At 33.9% G+C, this 18136-nt stretch overlaps 1 protein-coding gene across 1 annotated transcript in view; it reads left to right on the top strand.

Annotated features, from left to right (window-relative positions):
* Window positions 1–18136, top strand: part of Tet (Ten-Eleven Translocation (TET) family protein) — a 120021-nt gene that overhangs the window by 48631 nt on the left and 53254 nt on the right. The window contains exon 3 of the mRNA XM_077441387.1: window positions 10096–10179. Coding sequence (XP_077297513.1) covers window positions 10096–10179 — 84 coding nt within the window. The remainder of the gene's footprint in view (window positions 1–10095; window positions 10180–18136) is intronic.

Here is an 18136-nt window from a genome sequence, read left to right as displayed (position 1 = left end):
GAGTGAATTGCAGGGCGCCTGGCGCCTAGTCTAACACAAAGAGGGTCACTCCTACTTGCTTGTAGCCACCGTGGGGGACCCCTCTGTCCATCATAATTCCTCTGCTCCAAATAACCTACGACAATTCAGACATCTGGTGCTCCCCAATAGTTAACACCTAATTTGGCTTTTGATTTGGATATTTTCCTACAAAAATTCCGTTATTGGAACATATTTTAAACATTTTCTACTGTTATGACTAGTGGCCGGATCCACAGCGCGCCGTTTATTGTTCAATTGTTGTAAAAGGTTCGCTCAACCTTTTTTTTGTACTCTAGCTTTGTAAATAGAGCCAAGCCGCCCCGATTCCTGGAAAAAGCACGGTGTCTATCCGCAGTCTAGTTATGACTAGTCACCGGACCCAGACGGTGCCGCGTATTCAAAGGTTGTAAATGCATTGTTAAAGGTTTGCCGAACCTTTTTTACAAAGGATTTACAAAAATGGAACAATTGATAGCACTGTGACTATCCTACCTCTAGTTATGACCATAGGCCGGCGCGACCCTGCGCACCATTGTTCATTTTTATGGTGAACCTTTTTTTTTGCTCTCTAGCTTTGTAGTTTGCCCTATTTCCTGGAAAATACATACATAGCACCGTCGCGCCGTCCTTTAGTTATGAATAAAGGCCGGCATTCGGACGATGGGCTATGCATAAAAAATGGCTCATTATTATCGGTAATTTTTTTGCTCTCTTGCTTTGTACGGTAATGGAGAGGTCTATTGTTATTTGACGAGCATCCGTCTAACGCCTTTATCTGGTTATGAACAAAGGTAGCAAAATAGCATGGTTCTTCTAAGAAATTGACAACAGTGAACCATTTTTTGTGCGAAAAGCATCCATCGACCGCCTAAGACTGGTTGTGATCAAAGATCGGAACGATGCTTTTGACACGAAAAATGGTTCACTTGTCAATTACTAATGTCAACTATGCTTTTTTGCTGTCTTGCTTTGTAGATATCTTTTGTTATTCGACGAGCAGACAGCCAACGCCGAAGACTAGTTATGAGCAGAGATCGGTGGACAAGCTGCTTTTACCCACAAAAATGATTCACTATTGTCAATTGTCTACTATTATCCTACAAAGCAAGAGAGCAAAAAAATGGTTGACAATAGTGAACCATTTTAGTGGGTAAAAGCAACTTGTCCGCCGATCTCTGGTTATGAGTAGACATCGGATTGGGATCGGGGCTTTTTTTAGGGATTTTTTGCTTTCTTGCTTTATACACTATTGGAACGATATATTGTCGACGGTGACGACCATCCGATGTCTATGTGGTTTTGAGTTTCTATGGAGTACGTTCTTCCATTCAACATATCCGAAAAAAAGCTTTGGTTAAAGAACTTTTCGTTTTATAGATATGCATGTGTCTTATTTTTTCAATGCAAACATTTTATTTGTAAATTAAATTTCACGTTATGCGCTGGTGCATTAATATGTAGGAAGGGTGCACTGAAGACATCACGATTCTTCTACGTCCCCTTCTGCTTGCTACACTATCGTCAATGGAGATCGACCTGTTTGATCGTCAATTATCATCTTCACCTGCTCCACACTCATTGACGGGTCTGAATTGCGTTCCCGTTGTTCTACAAAACGCGTCGAGGGTCGCTAAAACCCCACCGGCCCAATTGAAGAACACAAATCGAAGGGGTGCTGTGACCGCCAAATGGGACCTCTACTTTCTTTCCTCCCCTCGAACACTTTGTTTTTAGGTCGGCAAGGTCGTTTACCCACTTACATACAATATACAGCAGACGGTTTGATATTCACAACGGGACAGGGGGAATCCCTGAACTGTAGATTACTCGGGTGAACGTTGAAGTGACCATCGAAGAAGACACCCCTATTAATTGTGATTTTTATTTTTATGGAAACACCCAATTGGAAACACCGCATTATATATTTACATATATCGCAAAATACATTATATATGTATGTATTTATGAATTACATATATCGTAATTCATAAATATAGTAAAACCTTTACAATTTGTAATTCTAGTCTCATACTAAGTGCTTGCCACTTAAGTACTAGACACAAGCGCTATAATTTACATGACGCATTTTTAATTTTCATTTAAGGTTAATTAGTAAGTAATTTTATCCGTAAAAAAATTAAGTTTATTTTTTTATAGCGAGGTGTTCCCATTCCATCTACAATGAATTTGGACTTATAAAAACGAAGATAAAACAAAGACTTTCATTATTTGTACACGTTATGATGTCGTTAATGTCGAACGGGCAGGTGAACTTTTAATACGATCAGTATTAATTATCATTTTTAATGATCGAAACGTACAATTCTCCTGAATTAAACACTTCCTATGTAAAATTAAAAAGAGTTAAAGGTTTATGCGTCATATAAAAAAATACGATAAAATTTTTATAGTTATTAATTGTACAATGAAAATCGAGTTGAATGCAAATAAGACACGATCCTTGCCAACTTAACTTACATTATATTAATTTGTAATAATTTTATTACTGTTGTAAGTTTGCTACCATTTTAATTGTATTCTGTTGGCATTAATAGTTTTGAAACACATCTGCTTATTAAAGTTAGATCATTAACAGTGTTTTTAACATTTTAATTTTAACGTAGGACTTGCCATTTTAATTTCTGATTTGAATAACCTCTCTGATCTTATCACATAATTAATTGTATTAATATTTTAACTTTCAATCATCCTTAATATTTCAACTTTCAATCATCCCTTGAAAATGGTCGAAAAGTTTTAAAAATAAATTTCTTTATATTCTAAAAACAAATTAAATTTTCTTTATATTCTTGGAAAACCGTTGTTTTTATACGAATATTGCTCTTCAATATATACATATATGTACATATGTAAATAAATATTTTATTGAGTATATTATCAAAATGAATTTGTTTTGTACTATTTCAATGTGAAGCCTCATATATCCGTTTTTATTAAATCTTTTACATTAAATCAATTAACTTACAATGTAACAATGTAACATTGCTATGTATATTGTATATTCATGCTGATATATCGATTCTAAGAAAAATCATAAAATAAATTATAATATTTTTCCAATAGGTAATCGATTTTTGAGTCGGGAAAATTTTTACTATTCTCTTCTTGGTTCGAAAACGATTTTTTACACTTTCGTTTCACGCGGATTAACCCCAGATGTTTCAATACGAAACTGCAATAATATCGGCCAGATTGAATTTTGAAGAGGAGAGAAAGCAAATATCGACAACATCGTGAATAAAACTGATTTTTCGATTGGAAATTCGAATTTAGGGGTTGAAACGGGTGATAAGAGCCCGCGGGGCTACATGGCGAACCCCCCCCCCCTCGAATGTTGATAGGAGGCGGTAGAGGAAAGACTCCACCCTATCAACCACCTGAGGCTGCGTCTACCCCAAGCTCAGACAGGTGGTAAACACATTCGCCCTCGATTTTTAGCCTCATTCCTCCCACTCGATAGGGGTGAGCCCTTTCGCCCTCCGATTTGGTGAATCGTAATGTCGCTCGATTTTGCATTATCTCAGCCAGCTCCGGTGAGCGGCTTCAAGGTCTGCCAAGGTCAATCTACACCCTCAAAAACGTCCAGAGGGGTTGTCATCTGTCAACTGTCGTGAATGTTATCAAGACGCGCTACCAAGTGACCCTATATAAAATATACTAACAAGCAAATTCTCACATAAAGCAGTTTTTATTATAAGTGCCGAGATTGATTTAAGGTTGATCCGAATTTACTGTTAGATCCCGAAAACATATTACTAAATACCAATCCCAATTTTCCGATGTCAAAATTGTTATTATTTATAATTACATAGTTAATATTTATTTGAGTTAGGACCATTGTGGCATTAAGGAAGTCCTCTAAAGCAACAAAATGGTCGAAAAAATACAAAGAGATGAAAAAAATGGTTCGGTGATTATTCCGCAAAAAGCGATCTCGCGCACATCACTAAATTCTCGATCACGGAATATCTGGCACCCAGAAACTCCATCAATCGAAAGCGAGAATGAAATATTGTACTAACGAGAACTCGAGTGCCAAGTATTCCGTATTCGCGATTTTTGTTGGCAACGATTGTCGTCCGCGCGATCGTAATTTGCACAATAATCCGTTTACCGAGAAAAATATATGTATTAAAAATATATGTAATCATTAGAGGTAGGACCGAAAGCGCGCTGTCTATTATTCCATTATTGTAAATGCTTTGTAAAAAAAGGTTCGGCAAACCTTAAACAATGCATTTACAACATGTGAACAATGGACAGCGCGCTCTGGGTCCGCTCTTTAGTAATCATATAAATAACTAGTGAATAGCCCGATGAAATATCATCGCATGGGTATAAAATTATTATATACCCGTATAAAACTAAAAAAAAAATCCGGAACCGGAACCGTTATTTTCGTAGACTCTCATATGTAGATAGTTTTCAATTCTTTATTTTTAATAATTTTCAATTCTTAAAGTTAACGTTAACAAAATGTAAATTAAAGTTAACAAAATGTAATATTTTCCGATTATACACAAACGGTCATTGACCTCGTAACGTTGAATATTATTATTACACATAACAAATTACGTGCATATACATACATATGATGTGTATTTACAACACGTATTCTGGGCGAGGATATGGCGTGCGGTGCGGGCTCGTGAGAACATTTCGTTTGGATCGGAGGGTCCGAGGTTCGATTCCCGGCGTCCGCGGTGAATGAAATCAATTTTTTTCTCGAATATCGTCAAAATATAAATAATTTAATTAAAAATAAATCTATAAAAAAAATGGTTCAAAACCTCGCTAAATGAAATTATTATTAAAAAAAAGGCGAAATGAAGAATTGGATTTGGCGTGATGTACGTGACCATTAGCTCAATTTAGACCTATATTCCGGCTATTTGGGTTGATCGATTTTTATCGATTCGTTCATTATGTTCGGCCAGAGTTAGGACACATACACACACACACACACACACACACACACACACATACACACACAGATTACCGTCTTTATATATATGATATGATATGATACCAGATAAAAAAAAAAAAAATCAAATAACAAAATATATATATATATATATATATATATATATATATATATATATATATATATATATATATATATACATACATATATATACATACATACAATATAACACCAAAATACATATATATGTACATATGTATGTATAGGTATATAGAATATTACACCAAATTTCTCGGTTTTCCTGTAATTCTTACTGATCTTCATCGTTCATTCTTACGCAACTATTCATCTACTCCCTCCTCTTGGGTATTCTTCGAACACTTCCTTTATCAATTCTTGGCTACTAATCCCATTCATGTCTCATTTAAAATTCAATTTCTTTAAAATTAAGGGCAACGACCCCAACCCCCTCACCCTCTTTAAGTTCAAACAAACTTAATTTGTACTAGGTCAGTTTCTACATTTTGCAATCCATCGGTTGTCTTCCCCTGACTCCAAGGCCGACTACCGTTCACAAAGGAAGTGGTCATCTGGGGTGGGTGCATTGTACGACGGAAAAAAATGCGCACGCGCCAACACATCTGTCGCCGGCCGTTGACTACCATTGTCATTAACTTTTTTTATTGGAGCAGAAAGTTTTAAGTCTAAAAAATAAATTGAAATTTAAAAAAATCGACGGCTTCTTTTTAAATAATATATTTTTTTCATATTGGTGATATAGCGTTTTACAAATGGACGCCTCAACATGCGTCATTACTCCAAACATTGTTTGAATGTATGTACATATCATATATAAGTACATAGATAGTATCTACTAGATACTAGTTAGTAAAATCAAGGCTATGCCAAATGTTGTACATATGCCTAATTGATGCGTGCATACTGACCAAGTTAAACAAAACCACTTTTTTTTGACGTAAAGTTTCATTTTTAATGTAAAACACATTCAAATTACGAACAACGTGTATGTTGTGAATTTTTGATATTGTGTTGCACGAATAATGGTGTTTTTACGACTCCAAATTAGATCATTTCCTCTGAAAAATCCTGTCGAACCTTTTTCCTATTACTTTCGGGCTGCGTTCGTTCCCACTTTTATATAAATAAAAAGTGAATAATGAGCCGACGTGAATAAACCCTTAGCGCGTGGCAACAGATCGCATACGACAGCCCCGGGCGCCAGGTGTTAGCCTAACTGGCCACATGTGCTACTACATACTACATTTACGGTCGAATAATACTGGCATACGCGTATATTATGTTTATTTCTTCGATGTACAAATAATTAATTCGGACTGACCGTTACGCGAGATTTATCGACCGAAAAAATATATTATAATATCTTTTCGGCGTGCAGACTTTCGAGTGTTAACTCTGCCTTCTCGCTTGCACTCGCACCAACCCCACCAAGTCTCACTCGCACGTTTCCCTTCGATTTTTGCACTGCGACCTTTGTCTTATTTTTGTAATTCGATTTCTTTTAGATAGTAGTAGGGTCACTGTATATGAGTCAGCGGCCGTACTCTCTACTATTTAACGGGGTTAATACTTTACTGACGTTTCATATTACTAAAGCCTACTTTTAATAAAAACTCCCCATACTACATAATACGTACATACTGATCAACACCACTCGGTTGGATTAACCTTCGTTTGTCCTTTCTATGCAGTTGAAAAAACCATAAACACTGTCAACTCGATACCTTTAATGCTTTCAGATTAAATTTTCGAATAGTTCACAATACATTCGCGTAAGTCACAAACCTATGGATGTATCTACATATATCACTATGTATTTCGGTCACTTTTAATTACATACATACATATGTATGTACATCGTTCCATGTCAAGCGAATGAATCTTAAAAATATTCGTTTTAATCCAAAAATTCCTACTTTGAATATGTGTATGTATTTTCGATGTGATTATTTAATTTCGATGATTTATATTTATTAATGAATCAATGCATTTTATGTATACCTATATGTAGATGATAGAAGTATGAAAATGGTAGTGGACATAGTGGATAGAGTAAAGATTGAAATGGCAATGGGCGGGCCACGTGGCTTGAAAAATTGACGAAAGGTAGACAAAAGAAGTGCTAGAATGGTGGAATGCAATAGGGTAAAAGTAATACCGCAGGGAAGATGGGTAGACGAAATTAGAAAAATGTATGGGATGTAATGGATGATAGTTGCGCAAAACAGAGACAAGTGGAATCGTGTTGGAGAGGCCTTCATCTAGCATAGCTGGTGAGCGGCTGTAGATGATGATGTTAAACAAAATTTGTTAACATCATCACTTAAATGATGTTGTAACAACATCACTTATCATAAATTATTACTTAAGTAATAATTTATAATGAATATAATTCAAAATTTACCTATGTATATACATTCACACATACATATACATATGTATTATGATACTGTCGTAATTTTAATAGTGGAGCTTAATTAGATATTAGAATAGGCCAGAATTAGAAATGGTTTATTAGCATTATGCATATAATTACGTTTTTAAAGATTGAAATTAAATTTAAAAAAATAAAAATTACTGGTTATGAGAGCATTTTCGATACAACTTGAGCGCAAATGTAGGGAAACTTACATAAGGCAAAAGTTCTACTTTTGGTTGTCGGATTTTGTTCGCAATTTTATTATTATTTAAAATCACTAATTGTTATACACATTAAATATCAATAACATAAAAATAATTTTCAAGGTCAAAATAAAATAATGAAATATTGTACCGGTTTACGAATTCTGACCAAAACCTTACCAATTCTTCGGGTCTATCGGCTTTGCCGCCTCCCCCAAGTATATTAAATAAATAAATATGTATACCTTAACAAAAAAAATCTATGTTAGTACATAAAGAATCCAAATATAAATTTTCCGCTTGATACGCTTAGCGGTGTGGAAATAGTCGTGGTCACAAAATTTTTGACTTTTCTAAGAGGAAAAAATCCCTGGCCCTTCCAGGTTTATTAAATTTACCGATTTTTTTTATCACATTGATACCAGAATTACATATACTTGATTTTTTTCGTGAAGAGCACACATGTTTAAGGGGTTGAAAAAAATTGTGGAAGAAAAATCGTACAAGAGTAAATTGCCAATTCTGGTTGAAGGATGCTTACCAAATTGTATACATAACTTGTTTTTAAGCTTAAACTTCTACCTATAGATGTGAAATTTCAGTTCAATAAACCAAAAGGTTTCTAAGAAAAATATAAAAAACCTCGATTCTCGTACTCGTAAAAGTACTACTTCTGGTTGAGGTAAGAATATTCAAAAAATATTAGAGTATAAAATTTATAATTTCTATTACTTGTAAAAATTTAGTTAGTTTAGTTAGATTCGGTTAGCGGTTTGGGAGATAATTGAATTCAAAAACTTAAAAAAAGGAGGACACCTACATATAAGGAGAGGTACCATTTCCGGTCAACTTAAAAATTTGAAAAAAAATTACGTCGTTGAAAATAAATCGATAAGAATTTCAGTAACCGATACTAAGTTTCAGTACGATAGGACTAACAGTGGTCAAAAATCCCCAAAATACACAGACACACACACATTTTTTTCTAGATCATGAAAACGTGATCACTGATCGGCTCTAAGTTCGAATCAGTCAAAATCTCGAGTTCGAATTTTCGCATGATCACAAAACTTAATATATATCTATTGTTACTACGTACAAAGATAAATTATTTTTTTTCATCATTGGCCGTGTAAACCTTGCACATGCATAAATTAGAAAAGAGTTGCATTTTTCAGTGTAGTCATTGAGAATTTAATGTGATAATTTCTTTTGCCAAATTATCTATACCTACGTACACGTGGGGCTTTATGAAATTTGGATTATTTTTGGAAGGGTATGGGGCTTACATGTCAGGTTTTAATTTTCCACGGTAGCAAAGCCGGCAACACCGCTCCAACAACGGTCGAGGAAATGACGCACTTTTTATTAGGGCTCGTTTTTTGCCCGCCGTTCGAAATTTGACAGCTGCCCGCCCGAAACGAGCCGCTTTTGCTCCCTTTTGTGTGTCAACGCACCTTCGACTAACTGCTTTTCTCCCCGGGTTCAAAAGTAGTCGTAGTGCTTACGACGCGACAGACGTGCGAAAAACAAATTGTGCAATTGTTCAATGACGCAAATCGCCAATATCTCTCTGTACTGTCTCTGCACACGCGCCCATATCCTTCTGTTACGTTCCTCGACACTCGTAAATCTATTCTTCCGTGAGTTTCTGGCGAGTGAGATTTTCAAAATTCATTGGTAACATATACGTTTTCATTATTATGAAAATTGTATTACTAGGAATGGTCTGTTACGGCCGCCATTTTGGCGCGCAAACATAGCTATTTTATGTAAATGCAACGAGACTTATGTAAATTGCGTAAAAATAATTATCGCATACACCGTGTGCTGGAGTGTAATAATTAATGTTTTATCATTTTCGGAATCGCAATTGTTTGATGGACGCTTGCACTATTCGCGCAAAAAATTAACAATTACGTCACTCCCGCTGACGCTGTTTCTTCGTATGTTTTTTTGATGCGCAAATGATTTTAATACGTGCATGTACTTTTTTGCATCGAAAAAATAACGACTTTAAATACATACATTACTTTGCCAGTTTGCCTATTAAAAAAAATAAACGATTTAAATTTTACGTTTAAAATATGTACAATGTACTAGCGCCGCCACTTGATGGCTATTAAAATTTTTAACCATATATTTTTTTTAATAATTTAAAATTCATTATTAAAAAATTCTTTATATGAAAAAGTAAATATTATAAATTATTGATTTAACATATACGGTTTGTAATATAGTTTTAAAAATAAAATAAAATTTATGCATTGGTTTGTGTCTCAGCTAAATTTGGCGTACTGATATTCTTACATATGTAGATGTCACTGCACGGATTATTTTTTATCAAACATAATTATAATATAATTTCCATTAACTTATTATTTTATTGCACTATTTTACTAAATTGATTTGTAGTGTTTATGATTTTATGATTTTTCTTATAGTTTTCGTTTTTTATTTTGTTATAGCTTATTTTCGGTCCCGATGGCACTCTTCAAACTGTCAAAGGAGAATCACGAAGAGGTCGTGGACGAGGCAGAGGAGGCAGCGGGGTACGTTAGCTTTTTAATTTTATTATTTTATGATTTATTTATATAATTTATTCCTTGTGTGCTTAAAGTGAGATAATGGTATCCGGTTTATTTATTTTCAAATCCTTTGCATAAAGTAAAATGGTAAAATCATAGATGTCACTGTAAAATATATTAATATATGAAATATTTTAAAATTTATTTTGATACGTTACTTACAAAAAATCAGCTCATTCATTTCAGACGGTCTGGAATTCAAATAAAGCTTATAAAAAGCTTGTAAAATTCACATTTATGCAAAACTAATTAACTTTACGTTTTGCATTTACTACGTACCTTCAAATAGCTTTCCCTTTGCAAATTCGCCGCTCCATTTTGTGCAAATCGTTGCATAAAATTCGATGTGTCTGAAGTGCATTCATTGAATTTGCATATATGTATATACACAGGGGCCGCCGAGAGGAATCCTTGGCCCAGGAAAATACTTCCGGGTCAAATATACATATTATGTTTGTGTTAATTTTTACATTGAAATTGTCACACTAAAATGAAAATTTAAATAATCCATTTTTAAAAATATTTTTTTGAGTATTAATATTTATTTTATTTTGTTATTATTATGTACATACATATGTACATATGTATGTAGTCTGTACATATATCTGTTTTCACTCAACGTCATTTTTGCTACTGTTCAATTTTTTTCTTGAGTATTATTGTTATTTATAGTTAATTGCACGTTTTTAATATAAAATAGCTCCTTGGGTTCATCGGCTATGCCCCTCCTCCCAAGTATATTATGTATGTAGGTATTTGTGTATACAAATAAACCTTTTCGGGAATAAATACATATGTATTAATTATATTATTAATACCCCAAGCGCAGTAGTCCTCTTAAAGTTTATATCTGATTAGCAAGATGTGTAATATATATAAATTACCAACGCATTTATATACATACATAAATATGTTCGTAGGTACTTTTTACATCGATTTTAATTGTATATATCAGTGAATCTTGTAAATTTCGGCAAATACAACGATTAAAATCAAATGACTAATTCTATAGTAGCATTCATTGGATTTTTCAGCACCATTTTCATTCATTGTGTTTTCCCAAAAATCCCCGTGAGTCACCGTGCCAAAAAAATCAACTCTCACTTTGAAAATACCAAATCACCCCTGAAACATTTTCAGGGGCACACGCACTCAACTGACCAACCGCTTGACAGATAAATCCGCGTTCGTTATTTCTGGCTATGCGCTGGCTATATTTTTATTCATTCACTGCATGTTTGGACAATTGAATAAATGACCGACCACTAAGCGGTCTCGTTCATTGACATGCAATGAACCAAATGCATTAAATTCGATGTTCTAATAATTGAAAATACTATTAAAAACCGTGAAACAAATTACATGGAAATTCATTAATTATTCATTCGTATCACGTACTTTTGAATAGGACAAAAGTACTTAGACTTTTTCTAAGCGTCTTGTAATACATATCTTAAATTTACACAACCTGATATGAAATTTACACACGTTTATCTATTACTTATTTTTTGAACTGTTATCACAAAACTAGTTAAACGTACGTTTATCTAACAAAAATGTGTCATTTTAAAATTTAACGATTCATATTACATACAACGTATGTATGTTATATGAATCGTTGTGTGTAAGTATGTCATACATCTAATGTATAATTTCGAAAGAGACTTTGTATGTAACTATTGTTGGTTCATGGAATTCGTGACGTTCAATTTAATAAAAAAACAAATGAATATTCAAATAAAATAAAACTATTCAAATAAATTTAATAAAATGTTTACTTTTTATTAGATTGGCCATGTTTAATCGGTTTATATTACAAATACGAAGCCGGGTAAAACCACTAGTGTTATATATGTAAGCATTTATATTTAACATATCGAAATACATGTTTTCGTCATTTCATCGGTTATCACTTATCACATTCCAATTTTTGTATGGTTGTTTGGTATTACTCGAAAGTGTTGTAGGTACGAAACATTTCACTCTTTGGAAGAATGTGTTCAGCTTTCCATCTTTCATCCTTCTATGTGACTGCATTTTATAAACGTATAAACCTGATGAAAATTTTACGAGTGTTACTTTAATGCTTGACCTATTCCATGCATGATCCCGAAAAAAATAGAGATCATTTTAATATAGAAATTAGCGAACCTCAGATAGGTGATAAAGGAACCGTTTTAATGAAAATCAAAAATTGGCAAACTCTGATAGGAAACGACCCACCTGGAACCTCAAACCAAGGTCTGGCCAACAGCTACTATTGGGAATCGAACCGTTACCACTCTGATCTAAGGCATAATATGCTAACCACTAGTCCACGCTGCTGGTTATATGACATAACGACCATTTTTTTCCTTATTGAAAGTTTTTCTTCATAAATATTACAACCATCAGAATGTTGCATATATGTAGGTATATGTCACAGTGAAATTATACTTCAAGTGAAAATATATTTTCACTGACGTTTCAGTGAAATCATAACCAGTTACATTTTCAGGGTTAGTTTTATTAATTTAAGATTAGACTATTAGGGTTGGTAATATTTAAGGGTTAGGATAGGATAGGTTAAGTAAGGTTTGGCCCTATTCATTTAAGATTGGGTTGTTAGGGTTAAATTTATAGAACTAAACGTTGTAAATTCATTGTTTGATACATTTTCACTGCTTGAATTGGAGAAAATATATTTTTACTAGTGAAAATATATTTTCACTTGAAATATGCTTTTACTGTAACATATACACACATATGTATTATACATATGCAGTGTTGAAAGCACGCAAGCGTATTTTTGAAATTCAATTGGGCAGATTTGAAATAAGTATGTATGTAAAATGTAAAGTAAAAAAACTTCACTTATGAAATAGTAAAGTAAAAAAACTTCACTTATTGATACTTCGTATACGTACATATCTACATACATATATGTATGTACTTATGATGGTATGCAGATAAAGTATGAAAAAATATGAAACTATTAGTGATCAAAATTTACTATACAATATTGAGTACATTTATGGTGACTTTTATGGTAAGAAAATGCGACTGTATTATGTATTTTCGCAAGATAAAAACGATGTTTTATATTATGGATCAAACACCAAACTTGATATATGTATGTATGTATTATCTTTCTATGTAGTTTTTCTTATTGGCTATTTTCATCATGAGCCGTTATATTTGAAAGTGGCATATATACACTTTTTTTCATGTCCAAAAATATTTCAACAAAACATTAAATATATAATGTTTTCCGTTTTCAAATATTTAAAAATACTGGTGGCATGTAATACGTTTATTTTGCTTTTCCGAGATTCTGGACATATCTAATTAAAATAAGTGTTATCAATTTGTGAATTACGTCAAACAGAAATAGTGTTTATGGAATTGAAAATTAGACTTCCGCCACTTTCAGTTATAACTAACCGCTCATATGCTGATCTTTCGTAAAAAAATTTAGACAGCTTTGCAAGTTTTCCCAAGTCCACAATACATGACGCGTAATGTGCTAACATATGTATGTACCTATGTACATAAATACACCACATACTTATTGTAGACTTGTAGCGACCGACGGACATTTTGTTCCAGCTTCCATTGTGTTCGTAATACAAACACCGATTCAGAGGCGACTTTCAGCGCGTAAATATTGCACGTTCGCCGCGAAACAATGCTCTACAACTGTTGTTATGAATGTTGTTGATGCTGCTGCTACTGCTGCATGCATCTATCCTCCCCCCTACCCTTCTCTGGCTCTCTCCCACGTTTTGTTTTCAACCAATACGTTGACTAATTTTTTTCTTTCATTTTTCACTGATTTACCGTTCAGGGGATGTTTTGAAATTTCTAGAATTTTCACAGAAAACTCGCTAACGAGGATATCGAACGCTTTCGGTACGGTGCAAACTTGCACACCTAGTGGTTGCATAGTCGCATGCACCTTACATATGTATATGGTAAAATGTATAACTAAAACATCCACTGCAGTGCTCGGCACAAGTTTCGACAGTATACGAAATTTTATATTTTAATTTTGTACAAATTTAAACAAGCAAAAACACTCCATGTGACTAAATATTATTCGAAAACTAATACAATTATCATTTAATTGACTTGTTTGTAACAGCGAGAATTATTTCATTCCACGTCTGTACGATTTAAATTAAGTATTTCGTTTAATTTTTTTCGTTTTTTATGTTATGATTTTAATTAAAAGATGACTTTATATAATCCAAACGCTCGGTATAAAACATGTGGTGTAGTTGTTTCTTTTGATGTTTTTGATTGATGATTTTGTCTGCGTTCAAATGGCAAAAACGCATATAAGGTACATATGTATACGTACATACATACATAAAACGAACTTGAATTTATATAAAAGTACGACGATATAAATTTGTTTTAATTAAACGAAACTAATGTGCCCGTCATGTTCCTCTTATTGAACTTAAAAAATAATATATTATAAATAGAAAGCGCCAATTTCCTTTTTACCTGCCTCTTCTTATTTTACAAGCCTTTTATTAGTTTCACCAAATACGTTCTCAAGCCATACCTTCATAAACTCTACCGACCACTTTGAAACTTTGCAATTTGGCGAGGTTTGGCCCCCGATAGAGTTTTCAATTGTTTCCGCTTAGTCGACAGTGAAATATAATCGTCATAAACATGTTCAAAATTCGAAAATTCTCGAGCCAATGACAGCTCTCGACTACGTTCGGGTGATTGCCAATGCATGTTTGGCTTTTCGCCCCCCCCCCCCCCCCCCCCCACTAGTTTTGTCTGATTTTAATTGTTTAAAGGCCTATAACTTGGTTTTCACACTATATCTTATAATATTTGAATAATAGGCTCTCATTATCTCTTATATATATTTTTATTTCACTAATAGATTATATAATGAATGATAAAAAGAGTCTTATGTTTTATGATGGGTAAAAGTGACGCAAAGCTTCGAAATTGGCGCGCAAACTGAAATCCGCACACGTTACCCCATTGCCCCTTCCTACCACGCAGACGAGTCTCGCGCTCTCGGTTTTTCCCCTGCAATTGACTTGATGGACATTTTCTGGAAAATTCCCCGTCGAAAAAGCGGGGAAACTTTTGAGTGGGACCGGTTGTAATTGCAAATTCGGGCGCGCAACTCCGCCAGCGCCGGCTCTAATATATTCGGGCTGCCATTGCGCGCGCGCGCCAACACCAATCGATATCCCCAACCTTACGTTATTGTTTTTTTTACGTTCCTCTTCTTCGTCGTCGTCGTCTTCTTCTTCTTCTTCTTCTTTCTCGTCTTCTTCTTCTACATCGTCGTCGTCGTCGTCGTCTGCTCCGTCCTTCTTCTTCATTCTCTTCTTCATTTCGTTTTATTTACATCTTTATCTCGAGAGGCGGTGGATTTTACACCGCGTCGGACCCATTCATTTTTATGCGTTGCGCATCGATCCAAAAAAATGTTTCGTGTACAAAATACGCCGTGGCATTCATTACTACGGCATGAATTGGAATTGGTACGCAAACGTTTGGTCGAGTTTTGGGTTGTTACGACTAAATCTGTGAACGTCATAACAGATAAACATAACCTCAACTAGTCCAATTGTGTCGTTCTATCAAACGATTTCGCATTATAGTTTCGAATATGTTCATTGTGAGGCACATCAGTCGATAATAATACTGCATATGAAAAACTCTCGGAATATAATATAGCGACGACATTTACAATTTGACGAAATGTAATATTATCGCTGTTCTACAATGTAAAAAAAATAAATTTACATACAATGTAAAATCATTTTTCAGTTCTAATTAAAACCAGGACTGTAGAGTCACACTTCGATTTTGACTCTGACTCCGACTTGATCGATTTTAGTATGATTGACTTTTCTTACCAAGGTATAAAATTATTAGTAATAAAAATGATAGTGATTTTCAAGATAAAATGTAATTAACGGAATTTAAAAAATCACTAAAAATTGACATGTAACCCAATTTATTGAATTATTGCTAATGAAATTGGTATAAATAAACAGCAAGTAATTACATTCATATTGTATGTGTATGAATTTCTTACACAAACAAATCAATTTAATAAAGAGGTATGTAAAAAAGCTTGAGAAGGAAGAAACAATCGCTCTTGGCCACAACACATCAAAATACTTGCAATTCGACGATTTTATGTATGTAATTTAAATTCATTAGTTTTATAAAGATATTATTAAATTTTAAATTACTAGTGGACTTACTGCAATAAGATCGGAAACTCTAATTGACGCATACCGTAATACTATTAATAAAATAATAACAATAAAAAGGAGTCGTAGTCGATTAATTTTTTAAGACTCCGACTCCGACTCCGCTTGAAATGCTCCGACTCCGGCTCCACAACAATAGTTATAACTAGAGGTAGAACCGGAAGCGTGCTTTTACAAGGAAACAGGGCGTTTTGGGTCTATTTTCCAGGAAACGGCAAACTACAAAGCTAGAGAGCATAACAAAAAGGTTCATCATAAAAATGAACAAAGCACGACGAACAATGAACAATGAACGGCGCAAAGTTGGTCCGCTCTTTAGTTATAACTAGAGACCGGACCCACTTAGCGCCGTTCATTGTTCATTTGCTCTCTAGCTTTGTACTACAAAGCTAGAGAGCAATAAAAAAAAGTTCACCATACAAATTAACAATGCACTGCGAACAATGAACAATGAACGGCGCAAAGTGGGTCCAGTCTCTAGTTATAACCTAATTTGCCTATATGACCCTATGGACCATTTTCGGTAAAACTTTATACTTGCTTTTGATAGTGATCGATAACGGTGTATCCCATATTTGAAGAACTTGTCGATACACCGTTATCGATCACTGTCAAGTAAGGATAAAATTTTACCGAAATGGTCCATAGGGTCGTTTTGGTATATATCACTGTCAAGCAAGGATAAACACTACTATACATTTCAACGAAACAGCTCAAATGTTTCGTTTGTACCAGGTATTGTACCATGTATGCCACAGTTTTTCGATGTGTTTAAAACTATCTAAAAAAACCACGTCCCACATCCCACGCCGTGTGATTTCGCCCTTAGGGTCGGGAGGATCTCCGAATATTAATACGTATGTACATTAAAAATGAATAAAAAACAAAGTTATTAATAGAAAATACAGGAAAACCAATTCGCCCTAATTGAAAACAGGTATAAGTATGTATAAAAAATTCTACTTGTTCGGCGAACTTGCAATATTAGCATTAATATGTTCATATAATGTCTTTAAAATACATTATTACAGAATTTTTCAAATTTACATTTAGACTAAGAAGGACATAAAAAGTTTATTTATTTCATTAAAAAAAATGAGCGAAAAAGAAGATTATAGTGTATTAATTCTACTACGTATTATTTTGGGATCATTTAAGATCAATGTGTATATATGTACATATTTACGCATTTGACGTTCAAGTTGGGCTTAGGTGAGGGGAATACAGACATTTCTATTCCATTGACTCCTTAACCGTATTATATTTCCCTTAATCTGACGAAAACTGGAACCGTCACCTTATACGTAACATTAAAAGTTGGACAGTAGGTATAATGCATATGTATGTAGAACTACTACTACTAAAGATTTTCGGTTATCGCTTTTCTTCTAGGGCCGTCGTTTGCCTCTCCTATCACTTTGCACCTGCGGCGAACTACGCGAACTCGCAATTCGTCCAAACAATGTTCGGCGAATCTACACTCATTTGAGTTCGGATTGATGGCCACAATTGAAAAGAATTTCTATATTATGTTTGGAGGATGTGTTTTAGAAACAACCGTATTTTTTAGTGGATTTACAATACCTTAAAATTGTTTTCAATTATCGTTTGATAATGTTTCATGTACCCAACTTATGCGCTGCATATGTATATGTATGTAGATATTGATATTTCGT

This window comes from Arctopsyche grandis, chromosome 1 (assembly GCF_051622035.1).
Source record: "Arctopsyche grandis isolate Sample6627 chromosome 1, ASM5162203v2, whole genome shotgun sequence".
Classification (NCBI taxonomy): Eukaryota; Metazoa; Arthropoda; class Insecta; order Trichoptera; family Hydropsychidae; genus Arctopsyche; species Arctopsyche grandis.
The sequence above is the reverse complement of the archived record's forward strand: the minus strand, read 5'-3'. Positions and strand labels throughout refer to the sequence as shown.